This window comes from Talpa europaea, assembly GCF_964194135.1.
Source record: "Talpa europaea genome assembly, chromosome: 14".
NCBI lineage: Eukaryota > Metazoa > Chordata > Mammalia > Eulipotyphla > Talpidae > Talpa > Talpa europaea.
This window is the reverse complement of record NC_140082.1, coordinates 19,931,714-19,947,330: the sequence shown is the minus strand read 5'-3', so window position 1 is coordinate 19,947,330 and position 15,617 is coordinate 19,931,714. Positions and strand designations below refer to the sequence as shown.

Sequence of the window (15,617 nt, the reverse complement as noted above, 5' to 3'; positions counted from 1 at the left end):
AGGCCTTGACGCGTCTGGTGGCTTTATTGCAGAGTTTTGGACTTGTAGTAGCACCAGAAAAAATCCAAACATCTCCGCCAATTAATTATTTGGGAAGGGTCCTTCGTTCTTTAACTGTGTCACCACAAAAACTGCAACTGCGAACAGACTCTTTACAAACGTTAAATGATTTCCAGAAACAACTTGGAGATAAAAATTGGATTAGACTCATTTGCAACTGACAGCCCCTGATTTAAGCCCACTCTTTGATGTGTTAAAAGGTGATTCTAATCCAAACTCCCCTAGGCAGTTAACACCAGAAGCGCACAAGCCTTACAAAATGTAAATGCTGTGTTGAATGATCAGCAACTATTATGGCTAGATTATACCAAGCCATGGGAATTCATAATCTTAGCCACCCCACACACCCCAACTGGCATTTTGTGGCAAAAAGGGCCATTGGAATTGTTGCATTTACCAGTCACAGCAAAGAAGGTTGTTTGTCCCTATGCCTCTCTAGTAGCTGTGTTCATTGTTAAAGGAAGGCACAGGAGCATTGAACTTTTTGGCCAAGAATTCCCTGTTCCCATTTTGTAACAGGGTGGTCCCCAGGAAAGGGGGAGGTTCCAGGTTTCCTGCCCCACCCAAATGGAGGGTGGAGCTGAGCAGGGAGAGAAGAAGCTGCAGAGGAGACTGAGGAAGGAAGGAAGCAGGATGGAGAGCCAGAAGGAGACCTGGAGGAGGCACATGGAGGCAAGAGACACGTGAAAATGCTACACTTGCCTTTTGGTCTTGGACCGGGTGACACAGATGTGGGTGAGAGACCCGTGGGGAGGTGACAATGGAGGTTTTTGTCTTGATTTTGATTTTGCTCCTTTCCTTCCAGACTTGTCTGATTGTTTCTGACCCTTTTCTGTGGGTCCCCACTGGAAGATGCTTTAGACTTGTGGCAGGCTTTGGGGTCTTGCTCTGGGCCAATCCCATTTGGATGGAGTTTTACCCACGAGGGGACGGGTAACTTTGGGTGCTTGATGTAGAAACTAGATTCTTTGCCTTTTCTGTATTGTTTCCTAATTGTATTAAAGTTCCTTCCCATTAAAGTCTCCTATGTTTTGTGTTGATGCGGATGGCAGAACCCATTCAGAATAGGCAGGTTTGTGAGGTTTGGGCTGCCCCTCTCCCTGCCCTGTAACAGTTTTGCCTTACAAGAAAGAACAACTTAATGATTTATTCAGCTTGAGTGATGATTGGCAAATAGCCCTGCAGTCTTTCTCAGGGGAGATAAGGTTTCATTTGCCTTCTGACCCTGTATTTCATTTTTTAAGAAACAGGCTTTTATTTTCCCTACCATTGTTAGTGCTATGCCCTTGCCGGAGCCAGCTGCACTGGTGTTTGCGGACGGTTCCTCCCATGGCAAGGCTGCTTTCATTACCAATGACAAACAAATGTCCGTTCAAACAACTGAAACTTCGGCCCAAAAGACTGAATTATTTGCGGTTCCCTCAGCATTTAAAATTTTACAGAACCAGCCCTTTAACCTTTTTGCTGATTCTCAGTATATAAGCAGATTATTCCCTGATGTTGAGACTGCTGTAATTGCTGATGCTAAAACCACTATAGCTCCATGGCTAATAGAGTTACAAAGCTTAATAAGATCTAGGAAATCCGGGCCTCCCCTGTGGCGCAGCAGTTGTGTGCTGGTTTGCGAAGCTGCCCGCAGCCTCTGCAGCACCGGCTGGATCTGGAACCACCAGGTGAGGGTCCCACATGGTGCGCAGACCTCTCCTGCCACACCCGCTGCTCCCCTCAGCAGTGTACTTCGGTCCTTCTGCCTGCTCTGCTCCCCGCTCTGGCTCTGGTGAATTTTCTCACCCTCCCGCGCTTCTGACTATACCCAATGCTTGTATAAATAAATAAATAAATAAATAAATAAATAAATAAATAAATAAAAATCTTTAAAAAAAAATGAAAAAAGAAAAAAAATTTTGTGCTTCATTTCAAATTGCTCATTCCACAGGAATTCATTATAAACCACAGGGGCAAGCAATTGTGGAATGATCCCACCAGACTTTAAAGTCTCAAATAACTAAGCTGCAACAGTCTGAGTTTCAACACAGTTCGGCTCATCATATTCTGACACATGATATGTTTGTAGTTAATTATCTGAATTGTGATTCTCATGATGTGTCACCAATTAATAAACATTGGGAGCCCGACCATCTGACTCCTAAACCACATGTCATGTGGGAGGATCTCCTCATAGGAACCTGGAAAGGGCCTGATGTGCTTCTAACCTGTGGGAGAGGGTATGCTTGTGGTTTTGGTTTTTTTTTTTAAAGATTTATTTTTATTTATTTATACAAGCACTGGGTACAGTCAGAAGCGCGGGAGGGTGAGAGAATTCACCAGAGCCAGAGCAGGGAGCAGAGCAGGCAGAAGGACCGAAGTACACTGCTGAGGGGAGCAGCGGGCGGCAGGAGAGGTCTGCGTGCCCTGTGGGACCCTCCTCCGGTGGCCGGGGAGCAGCCGGGGATTGAACCAGCGCTGCAGAGGCTGCGAGCAGCTTCGTAACCCAGCGCTCAACCGCCGCGCCACCGGGGAGGCCCATGCTTGTGTTTTTTCACAGGACTCAAACACTCCTATGTGGATGCCTGACAGACTGATTTGCCATCATGTCTGGGAGAACTCGACCGATGGCCTCTCCGACCTGCGGACTAGACCAAGAAACAGAAGGTTTAGATGTTCACCTCCTCCCGTTATCCTCCTTTTGGACAACGACGTCCTCGCTCTCCTGCCCACGATCTGGCTTCATCCCTGCACCATCTGCATCTGCAAGACTGTGAGCCTTTGTCATCTACTACTCAGCACTGTGCCCACCCCCCCACCCCCCCCCTGTCTTGGGGCCAACTTAAAAGGCTCACACACTGAGCTCTCATCTCATTATCAGTCAGAATACTGCGGTTCCTCCAGAGATTATGTTCTTAGCTGTGTTGGCCCTTATTTCCTGCCAGGTCATGCCTGTTCATTCCTCGCCTGTTCTCTCCCCTCCACCCGCAACCCTTATCTCTGCACCTGCAACTTCCTATTGGGCTTACATCCCTGACCCTCCCCTGGAACACCCCACCCCTTGGGGATTTCCCTCACCTCATGTATTTACTAATTTTTCTGATTTTTAGGTGGTGATCCAGACTCCTTTATTTTGTTTAAAAGAACTAATAACTTTTCCTTTCATGGACGTGAATGTACCTCCCCCATGTGCTTTACATCGAATCCAGAATATATGAGACTCATCTGCGTGGTCATCTACCTGTTAATTATAAGTTTTTGTTGACAGATTCCCCGAGGCTTTATTCCTCCACTCCAAAACGTGACTTTTGGGTGTTGTTCCTGCCTCTCCTCGGTCCCTAGACCACTGATGAACATTTAACACGTGTTCCCCTCTCTTCCACTCTCCCAGCTTGTTCATTTCACAACACAAATGACTCCTGGAATTCTATTGACCGCAGTCATGGATTTCCCTTCTGGCATAATTGTATACTTCCTTCTACAGGAGTTCGTTATCAGCCCTATCAAACTGATGTTTCTGTTGACAACTTCTCTATACCCGGTGCGGCTGCCTCAACCTCCGATGTCTCCACAAACTACAGCCCATACCTGCAAGGCTCCTCTATTTACAACTGGTCGGACAGTCTTAACCCTCCCCTGGAGCCCATCAATGACCTGATGGTTTTCTGCCGGATGCATCACTCCCACCTACTTCTTCAATACTTCCAATGGAACTCGTGCTTACTTGGACTTGTTTCGCCTTTTTTGCTGCCACCTCCTCTGTCTATTTTAGATGTCCTCGACACTCTATCAATGACTCCATCATATGGACTTGTGTAGGCCCCCCACACACCCTCCTTGTCGAGGGCTCTGGACATTAATCAATCACTTATCACCAACATGCCTTTCCTGTCAATTGCCCTGGTTGTGTACTCACCAATTGTTTCACCTCTGTCAATTCATGTTCTACTATGACATTTGTTATTATACATTAGCATCCTTATGTTGTTCTCCCAGTACAATTGGAATGGCCATGGTATGATGACACCGGGGTCCATGCTCTTCAGCTTGTTGAGCTGGGCCTACCTTGTTCAAAAAGGTTTGTTGAACTCTTCCAAAAAATTGAGAAGGAAGGGACAATACCAAACACGTTCTATGAAGCCAACATTACACTAATACCAAAACCGAACAAGGACAACACAAAAAAGGAAAACTACAGGCCAATCTCCCTAATGAACACTGATGCAAAAATCCTCAATAAAATTTTAGCTATCAGAATCCAACAATGTATCCATAAGATAATTCACCACGACCAAGTTGGATTCATTCCAGGGGCACAAGGATGGTTTAACATCCGAAAATCAATCAACGTTATCCAACACATCAACAAAAAGAAATATAAAAACCATATGATAATATCAATAGATGCTGAGAAAGCTTTCGACAAAGTGCAACACCCATTCATGATAAAAGCCCTTGAAGTTCTTGGGATACAAGGAACATACCTCAACATCATAAAGGCCATCTATGACAAGCCAACAGCCAGTATCATTCTCAATGGTGAAAAGCTGAAAGCAATTCCATTAAGATCTGGAACAAGACAAGGATGTCCACTCTCACCATTGCTTTTCAATATAATACTGGAAGTCCTAGCCAGGGCAATAAGACAAGAGAAAGACATCCAAGGAATCCAAATAGGAAAAGAAGAAGTCAAACTATCACTATTTGCAGACGATATGATATTATACATAGAGAACCCCAAAAACTCCACAGAAAAGCTAATTCAACTCATCAATCAGTTCAGTAAAGTGGCAGGATACAAAATCAACACGCAAAAGTCAGTAGCCTTCCTATACACAAACAATAAATCTGAAGAAGAAGAAATCAAAAAGAACATCCCTTTTGTTATTGAAACAAAAAAAATCAATTATTTGGGAATAAATCTAACAAAAGAGGTAAAGGACCTATACAAAGAAAACTATAAAACACTGTTAAAAGAAATAGAAGAAGACACAAAGAAATGGAGAGACATCCCCTGCTCATGGATTGGAAGAATAAACATTATTAAAATGGCCATCCTTCCAAAAGCAATATACAGATTCAATGCTATTCCAATCAAAATTTCAATGTCATTCTTCAAAGAAATAGAACAATTATTGATGAAATTCATATGGAATCACAAAAAACCCCGAATAGCCAAAGCTCTCCTGAAAAAAAAAGAAGGGAATGGAGGCATCAGACTCCCAGACTTCAAACTATACTACAAAGCCATAATCATCAAAACTGCATGGTATTGGAACAAGAACAGACATACAGACCAATGGAATCGAATAGAAAATCCAGAAATAAACCCACAGATTTATGGTCAACTAATCTTTGATTAGTTGGAGCAAAGGAGCAAAGACTATGCATTGGAGCAAAGAAAGTTTGTTCAATAAATGGTGCTGGGAAAACTGGGTCGCTACATGCAAAAGAATGAAGCTTGACCACCACCTCACACCATACACAAAAATCAACTCAAAATGGATTAAAGAACTAGACATAAGACCTGAAACCATAAAATATATAGAAGGAAATATAGGCGAAACATTACGTGATTTGCACATCAAAGACATCTTTACAGACACATCACCCAAAGCAGTGATAGTGAAGGCAAAGATAAACAGCTGGGACTATATCAAATTAAAGAGCTTTTGCACAGCAAAAGAGACAATAACAAAAACAAAGAGAAACCCCACCAACTGGGAGAACATTTTTGCACCCAACACTAATGATAAAGGACTGATCACAAAAATCTGCAAAGAGCTGATGAGACTCAACAACAACAAAGAAAATAATCCAGTCAAAAAATGGGCAGAAGAGCTTAAAAGAAACTTCTCTGAAGAGGAAATGCAAATGGCCAACAGGCATATGAAAAAATGTTCAACATCACTTGTCATCAGGGAAATGCAAATCAAAACTACCATGAGATACCATCTTACACCAGTGAGAATGGCACATATTAAAAAAACTAGCAACAACAAATGTTGGCGAGGGTGTGGAGAAAAAGGAACTCTTCTGCACTGTTGGTGGGAGTGCAAACTGGTCCAACCACTGTGGAAAGCTGTGTGGAGATTTCTGGACCTACTAAACATAGAGCTTCCATATGACCCAGCAATTCCACTCCTAGGTATTTACCCAAAGGACACAGAAACATCAATTCCAAAGAACACCTGCACCCCTATGTTTATAGCAGCACTGTTTACAATAGCTAAGCTTTGGAAACAACCCAAATGCCCAAAAATAGATGACTGGATCAAGAAGATGTGGTACATATATACCATGGAATATTACTCAGCATTCAAAAAAGATAAACACATGCAATTTGCTGCAACATGGATGGCGCTGGAAGGGATCATGCTCAGCGAAATAAGCCAAAAAGAAAAAGAAAAATACCGGATGGTCTCACTCATAGCAGGAATCTAGAAAACTTAAATAATGGACCAGGAAAATGAATAACTATAAGAAAGTGAAAATCAAAATCAACAAAAAACTATGAACCAGAGACACTTTTAGGGGGGCGGGGGCGGGAGGGGAGGGATTGGGGTCAGAATGGGGGGCTGCAATTGTATGGGGAATATAACAATAAAATTTATAAAAAAAAAATATCATTGGGATGTCAATATAGAGTTTTTTGTAGATGCTTTTGATCAAGTAGAATTCATTCTTCTTTGTCCTTAACTTTAAGAGAGTTTTTATCATTATATATTGGATTTTATCAAATATTCTGTCTGAATCAATTGATTTAACATTTCTATTCATTTTCTTTTAAAATCATGGATTACACTGATGGAATTTTTAATATTGAACCAAGCTTGAATATGAAATAAATTTAATTATTTGGTGAGGACTTTTCAGCTAAAAAAAAAAAAAAAAAAAAAAAAAAAGGTTTGTTGCTGCTTTTATCTTGGGCATCACAGCACTCATTGATATTATTGGTTCTGTGACTGTTTCCACTACCACTCTCATCCAACAAGCTCACATGGTCTCACATGTTAATGAATTGCCTCACAATGTTACTCATGCCTTAATTGTTCAAGATCATAAAGATAAAAAATTTGAAGCTCATTTAAATTTCCTGAGGAGACTTTACTATACATTGGTGTAGGGTAAGGAAAAATGTCAGGCTTTTCTTCCCTCCTGCCATTAGGATAGATGAAGGAACTCTGTGGTCCTGAATGCATGCCTGATGGCGGGCACCAGGAGTAGGGTGTGGGCATAGGTAGATGGGATTCGACTGGGTTTTCAAGGGCAGTGTCACGGCGATGCCAGCAGAAGCCAAAAGAGAAGCCGAGAGAAAAGCAAGAGAAGCAGAAGCCGAGAGAAGGCCGGAGAGCCCAGAGTGAAGACCTGCTGGGGGCTGGGAGGCCTGCCAGCCTCCCGGCCCCCCAAGCACCCCTGCCTGCTGTGTACCTGGTAATCCCAATAAAAATATGCAAAACCACTGAGGACTCTGACTCCCCTTTACCTGGTCTGCTGGATCAGAAAAACCTGCTCTGTGGCCAGTCCAGCCCTGACAACTGGTAATCAAATTCAACATATTAGGACACTTCTTACCACTAAATGTCACTCTGATTATAAATGGATTTGTATTACTCTGCATATTTATAATTCTTCCTCTATCTCTTGGAATAATGTTAAAAATCACTTGTTAGGAGTTTGGGATCGTACTGATATTTCCCTGGATCTTACTAATCTCCAAAATGATATTAAAGCAATTAGTTTAGCTTATGTTTCCTCCTCCACTCCTGCCCAAGTTGCTAATTCCTTTCTGGCCTCCTTATAGCATCACACCACAAAAGCCACCTGCTTCCCCTCCTTCAATAACATTGGCATTTCCTTGCTTATAACGCTGGTTCTCTTGTTTTTGTTCCCAATTCTCACTAAATTGTTTTTTCATGCTATCAAGCAAACTAATATTGAATTAAAAACTACACAAATGTTGGCCAAAAAACAAAAAAGGGGGAAATGTGGCAGGCTGCGCCACCCATGCTATCTCTTGACAAGGTCTGGGCATTGGGGCAGACTCCTGAGAAGAGTGGAGTTTCTGCACTTCCCAGAAGATCTGAACTAGACCCAAAAGATCTGAACTAGGGAGTCTCCATGGTAATGCCTGCTAATGCTCTCCTGTTTGTTCTTGTTTAACGCAGAAGTAAATTAGTTCTAAATTGGCTTGTAAAAACCTAATTCACACCTAGACAATAACTGGTTTATTGTTCTGGTCACATCAGCATCTCTTGGAAGCCTTACGACCCTTGGAGAAGAATAAAACCAGCCCCGACCTCTCTCCCAACAGACAACCTCAGGGAGAACTGATGTGTTCCCCAAGCCCATGGTCAAAAATTCTGCCTGCTTCTTCCATTTTTATTTATCAGTTGCTTTTCTGAAATTACATACTTTTTAAAGAGATTCCATCCACAAAAAAACCCTCAGTAACCTGTCAGGGAAAAGAGGGAGTGGGCAGTTCTGTTGGAAGACAGGTCACTTTTGTTCTCCAAGAGGTTAGAATCAAGGTACTTCCTTGCATCGAGGTAACCATTCCTTGAACTTGGGAATTTTCAGTGACATTATGGTCTGAAGGACATTTCCAGGACCGTCGCTGAATCCCACCCTCCACAGTAGCCCAAGAAGGCTCACCTCAGGAAGGGCAATGTCTACATTTCCATTCATGTCCCTGTGGCCACAAAAACCATGTTGATAATCATAGATTCAATTTCCCATTAGACGCTGCGGAGCTACAGGGTTCAGAGGTGCTGGAAGGTTCTGTACCATAGAAGCCTTCCTCTTCTGTGACTGCATTTCACAGCGTGTGCAGCCTCCAGGCACGGACCTCCCTCTCCACTCGTCACTCAGACCTTGCTCAGCATGAAAGTTGGAGGAAGACCATGTGGTCATCACTCCAAGCAGAACTTGTCCATTCTGGATTGTGAAAGAAGACACTCGGCTCGTTGAGGGTTAATCATTCGTGGGAAAATTTTAAAAGCTTATAGAGCAAGTTGAGGTGGAACCAACAAGATCACTTTTGAAGCTGGATTCTTCACCCTTGGCCCTTCCCCCAAGGATGTGAACCCCTGAACCCACTGGGAGGGTGAGTTTCTGTGCTCACAGGTGGAGGAATCAGGAGAACCGTGACAGCAGGTTACTTTGCTGCCCATATAGGGGAACCCACAGTACTTGGGAAGTAGTCAGATTAGGGGAGGAGCAGGCTTCAGCTGTTAAATATGGAAATACCTGGAAGAATTCAGTTTTTTTTTTCTTTTTAAAGATTTATTTATTTATTTATACAAGCACTGGGTACAGTCAGAAGCGCGGGAGGTGAGAAAATTCACCAGAGTCAGAGCAAGGAGACAACAGCCTCATAGAAGGAGGACAGCTCGGGGAGAAGTCCATCGCACCATGTGGGTCCCTTGCCAGCGGCTGGGGATCCAATGGGCACTTCAGAGACTGCGGACTGCTTTGCAGCCGCGCCGGGGATCAATCCAGCCCTGCAGAGGCTGTGGGCCGCTTCGCAGCCTGGCGCTCAACCGCTGCGCCACCACGGCAGGCCCTGGAAGAATTCAGTTTTACAGATTAAATCCCGAAGCATTTCCAAAGACAAATTACTGAAAATTCAAAGGGAAAAAAATAATCAAACATTAAGATGAAACCAGGACAGTCCCCTTTAATTCCTCATGCCCTGGGCCTCCACAACATAACCCTTTCAGAGCTTTTCATTATAGTTTAGGAGTCTCCAGTGAGGATGAAGCCAAGGGAAATTGAGGTGAATGTGGCTTTTCTGTGGCTGAGCTACTTGTGTCTGTTACTGATACTTGTGGAATCACAGCAGATGGTGCATGTGTATGATATTCACTATCACAGCAGATTATACGCTGCATCTTTTATGTTCATATCACCTTCCATTATACACTATTGCACATGCACTGAGAATGGAGTTACCTTTGACCTCACCCCCCTAAGGGACAGAGAACATGAAGGGTAAAAGATGGGCTCAGCCACAGGAGTTGCCGATCTGCACGGATCTCGCATAGGGTTCTTTTGTGTGAATGGATACTGGTCAGTTCATCCTCAGTGTGTATCAGTATCTGAGAGAAGACTGCAGAAAGACTTTGCAGCAGAGTTTTAAAAATCAAAGACTGTATTGCTTCTCTGTTGCTGATGAGAAAGAACCACGCTTCTGCAAGTCCAGTCAGCAGCATTCACCAGGCATACAGGCTTAAGGAATCCCCAGTTAGAGGGAAACTCAGGGATTTTGTTTGATGACCCTTAGGAGTTCTTGCTGAGCAGGTCAGTGAATGAGGGCTGGGGAGCTGGTTGCCCTCCCATCCCTGTAAAGTGAAACAGCCTGAGGGAGAAGTCAAAAGAGCAAAGAGGGCAGAACAGACTGTCACAAGCATATCACTGATCGACCTGTGCATGAAGCCCACTCTGCTCCTCTGGACTTTTCAGTTATGTAGGACAATATTCTTTTTATTTCTTTTCTTTTGGGGGGAAGATTTATTTATTTATGCATACAAGAATTGGGTACAGGCCAGAGGTGTGGGGGTGAGAGGATTTGCCAGAGACAAAATGGGGAACAGAACAGGCAGACTGACTGAAATACACTGCAGAGGGAAGCAGCAGGCGAGACAGGAGAGGTCTGCTGTACCATATGTGGGTCACCTCCCTGGCTGGGGGTCGAACTCGTGCTGTAGAGGCTGCAGATAGCTGCGTAGTGCTGAGACTTAACCCCTTATGCCACCAGGGAGGCCCAATTCTTTTCATTTCTAAACTAGTGGGAGTGTGTTTTCTATTACTTGTCAGGGAAGATAACACAAGTGGTAAAACAAAGGAGGTTCCTTGAGCAATTCTTATCCAAGGTCCTCCCAAACTTTGCAATTCTTTTTTCCCAATCATCACTGAAATGCTTCTGTCTAGCTCCATGTTTTGGGCCTTCTCTAGGGTCCTGGGTTGATCCACTGATGTCCTGGTTTGGACTCAACACTTGGGGATGACAAAGAGAAGGGCAGGGAGACTACCAACTCAGGGATTCATGGGTGCCCGGCACCCACTTTCCTTGGTGGACCGTCACTTACCATTTGCGGAGGGCATCTTCCTCTAGTGCATCAGGTGGGAGGTTGCAGATCTTAACTTCGTCGAAATGGTCCTTGATGTCCCCAAATGCCATCCTGCAGCAAAGTAGAGAGAGAGATGCTCTGGAGGGATGACATTGCATGACCTACACATTCATTCAATCATCCAACGGTTATTGAGCACTTGCTTCTGTCCTGGAGGATTGGGGAGAAATCAGGCCTGGGGAGAAGTAAATAGACTCCCTCCAAAAAAGGTAAAGAAAAGGTTAAGAAAGATAAAATGGAAGAGAAGTTTAAAATATACTTTGATATATGTATAAGCACTACAAAGAAAATAAAGTAGGGTGGAGGGTGAGTGTGCAGTGGGGGGATATTTTAGATTAATAGCTAAGGGAATTTCTGACTGTTCATGTGGAGGTCTGGAGTGTAGGGGTTGGGACATAATGACTTTTTGGCAGTCCAGCTAGTTGGAGAACAAGATCTTAAGACGGCTAAGTCAGTAAAGGATGATGTTGAAAGATAATGGTGGACCAGGGTGGTCATCATAAGGCTTTCAGCTTTGACTCTGATTAGATGGAGAAACATTGGGACATGTTAACATGACCCATAACCATTGACCCATGAGAAAGGGCACAGATAGAAGTGGAGTCACCAGCTATGAAGTGAGTGCTGTTGTCCAGGTGACAGATGAGTGTGGGTCAGTCCAGGCTGGTAGGACGGGAGGTCGTGACCAGTGATCAGGTTTAAGACATATTTTGAAGGTTGAGCCTACAGGACTGGCTGGAGGATTAAATGTGAGGAAAAGAATGAAAGGCAAGAAGATATGTGGATTGAATAGTTGGATGGATAAAGATGGAGAAGACTGTATTGTAGCAAGTTTGGGAGAGAAGGATTTGAGGTTTAGGCATGTGATCCTGTGATGTGCTATTGAGTAGATATTCACAGGGAGATACTGAGTAGATCCTTGAATATATGGATCTGGAATTCCAAGGAAAGGAACTGCTATATAAACTTGGGAGTATTGAAACCATGGGTGATCCCCAGAATAGTTGTGCATGTTTGACAATCTCTTTAACCTGCTCTTAGGAAGGCAACATTGTGTGACATTTTTCTATGAGTCCTATTGTTAGGGGGAACGGATGTCCTGAGCTAATCCCATACAGGCTTTGTGGACTCCACCCCCACTCCAGACCAAAGCCATCAGGACATTGGGAAAGACAAATCCTATCACCACCAAAGGGAAGGTGGCTGGAACCTGAAGGTGGAGTTAAGCAGCCAGGGTTGGTATAAAAAACAGACACGTGGGCCTTGGGGTCTCTCGCTGTCGCTCGCCTCCTGACTTCCCAGCTCCTGGCTCACGGTCAGCTCTCAGAGTGCCATTTGGGATTCCAGATCAGCGGATCGGGTAGGACACATTTAAAACTTTGTCTCCCATTTTTATCCCTGAGCTGTACATTTCTTCCTTTGCCCTTCCCTTGGAAATAAACATTTTATTAAACTTTTGTGTGTGTCTACAGTAGAGTATTGATAAGTCCTTTTAAGCGCGCGGGTGAGGACCCACAGTCAGGCACCCCGTTTTGTATCGGGGCTGCCCTATAACACGATGACACGAACATGTACAGAAGAAATTGTTCTTAAGCCATATTCCAAGCTGGTCAGAACCAAGAGACTACTGACACAAAACCAAGAAAACAGGAAAAAAGAATAGATTAGACACATCCTGAAGCAAGGGGTCCATCCCAAGAATCTGGAAACCTTTTCATATATAGATCCATTTGTAACTATTTGATCAGACTTAGTCAAGCCCATAAATTTTACATTCCTAACTTTTATTTCCTTTCTACCTCCATTTCTATCAAATCATTTCTACTTTCCAGATTTGAGACTTGCCTACAATCTCCTTGTTGTTTGACCTCACAATTAAAAAAACACTTTCTTCCCCCCAAAATGGTACTGCAGTGGTTGATTTTGATGAGTGACAGGAAGTGAGCCTATTGCTGGTTTCAGTATCAGTGTAAAGACAGTGTGATATTTTAATTTATGAGAAATATTTAGTCATTTAGGTGACCAAAGTATATTTCTCATATATTTGGTCTTTATCCACAGTTCCTGACGAGTGGATCCCTGAACTTGGATTTTCTTAGAGTTGAAAGTGATAAAGGGTGTCTTTTGTAAAGTAAAGGAGGGGAATTTGGGATGCATCTAATGAGAGGGACTAGGTTTTGCTCCTGTCTAATGACCCAAAGGACACAGAAACATTAATTCAAAAGAGCACCTGCACCCCTATGTTTATAGCAGCACAATTTACAATAGCTAAGCTATGGAAACAACCCAAATACCCCAAAATACATGACTGGATCAAGAAGATGTGGCACATATACACCATGGAATATTACTCAGCATTCAAAAAAGATAAACTCAGGCAATTTGCATCAACATGGATGGAGCTGGAAGGGATCACGCTCAGTGAAATAAGCCAGAAAAAGAAAAATACCGGATGCTCTCACTCATAGCAGGAATTTAGAAAACCTAAATAAAGGACCAGGAAAAAGATTAATTATAATAAAGTAAAAATCAAAATCAACAAACAACTATGAACCAGAGACACACTACGGGCGGAGGGGAGGGAAAGAAGGGGAGGGATTAGGGTCAAAATAAGGAGGGTGGGAATTGTGTGGGGAATAAAATCAAGATGAAAATGCATACATTGTGCAAAAATGAAAAATGATGTAAAAAATACATAAAATGAAAAAAAAAAAAAAAGGGAAGGACTCAGGCAAGAATTCTCTGGTGTGAGCACATGAAAGGAAACAGAACCAGAAATCAGACATCTGTGGTCTTGCAGAGTTGGAAAGAGTCAACTGTTTCCGGGTCCCACAGGAAGAAACAAGACTTGAAATGATTTCTAGAGATCAAGGGCCATTAACCAACTTTCTGTTAGCAGAGATGTTCAGCTCTGTGGAAAGGCCAGATTAAGAATTCCTTCCCACTGGTCTGTATTTTGAGATGCTCCAAAGGTGGCTGCCTTCAAGGGTCCCTGTCACCAAGTTGGGCCTGGAGGTAGTGACCCAGGGAGCAGCTTGCTGCCTGCATGCAAATTCACTGGGCTGCAGATTCAAATGCAAACTTGGATGGTGGATGGTTTAGTGGAGGGAGGCTGGGTGAGAGCTGGGAGGATGAGCCTTCTGTTTCCTGGGTCACATGGATTCCCTTGACACTCTAAACAAGTCTGGAGATGGGGACAGTCCCCAACACGTGACATATTAAATCCTTTGCCAACCTGGGTGGATATAAGGGTTTTGAGACAGGAGTATGTAATTTACTGAAATGTACGATAAAATGATAGGAAGAAACGGGGTGTTCTTTATACCCACAGGCCATGAGGGCTTGTCATACCTGTTTTGCAGTTAGTACAGAAATAAAGAGGTAAGAACTGTACCAGAATTCTCCTTTGTCCAGAGCAGGGTGACACAGGCGCTTTTGCTCAGCGAGGTCCACAGAATGCCAGTCAGGAGAACTAGGAGTAAACCAAATCAGCATGTGGGTCAGGAGCAGTACTGGCCTTGGGGCGGGGGAGCACCCTTTCCTAGGAACCAGGGTGTGTGGTTATGAAAGGAATAGATCCTGGTCAGTGACTATACCATGGACCCCAGAAATGTGCCAGAGGCTTTGAGATTGGTCAGAAAGTACATTTCCAAGCGCAGCCAATGGAAGAAGGTGCTTCTCCAGAGACCACCACAGGCAGGGAAACTCACTGGACCTCTGTTCTTTGTCAGCTGACACTTTGAAAAGTCATAATCATAACGTGTTTGACAAGCTTGTTTGACATTGATCTACCAAGTACTTTCTTTCTGCGACCTCCCTAAGAAGCTGGATCGTGTTCTGCCAGGGGGCCTAGCCTGTCCTCAGGTGAGCAGCTACCTACTGCCCTCCAAATTGGGAATTACACCTCTAAGGCCACTGCTTCTGTGGGACATCCTCCTCCCTCCAACACACACACATACACACACTCACCCCTGTCTCCAGAAGCAGTTCACCCTTGAACAATTTGGGGTGATCAACCTCCTGTATAGTAGAAAATCCAAATGTAACTTATTGTCAGTCCTCCTTATCCTGAGGGTTCTGCATCTGAGCATTCAGCCAAGCATCATGCAAGGTTGGTTGAATCAGTGGCTGCAGAACCTGCTGAGAGGTAACAGATCTGAGTATAGTGAACGTGTACTGTTAAACCTGTGCTGTTGAAGGATCATGTGCAGTTCAAATGGCGCTGCCACCACCTCAGCACTCTCAAGGGGGGAACCATTTCCCCACACCCCGTGGGTCTTGACTCCTGGGGGAGGGCTCAGAAGAGCCAAGTGAACCCAGAGCCTCTCTCCAGATTGCCCCTGGTGGGGTCTGGAGAACAGAACTAAGAGCCTGATTTTTCCTTTGGGCCATTTTCTTCCAATGGCTCACACCACATAATGGGTCCAAAGGCTCAGCAGA

At 43.8% G+C, this 15,617-nt stretch overlaps 1 protein-coding gene across 1 annotated transcript in view; it reads right to left on the bottom strand.

The window, feature by feature from the left end:
* LOC311183689 (calpain-9-like) overlaps nucleotides 1-15,617 on the bottom strand; it is a gene marked incomplete at both ends in the record, with an annotated part of 74,013 nt that overhangs the window by 46,613 nt on the left and 11,783 nt on the right. The window contains 1 exon segment of the mRNA XM_084253233.1: nucleotides 14,572-14,649. Within this exon segment, the coding sequence (XP_084109359.1) occupies nucleotides 14,572-14,649 (78 nt within the window).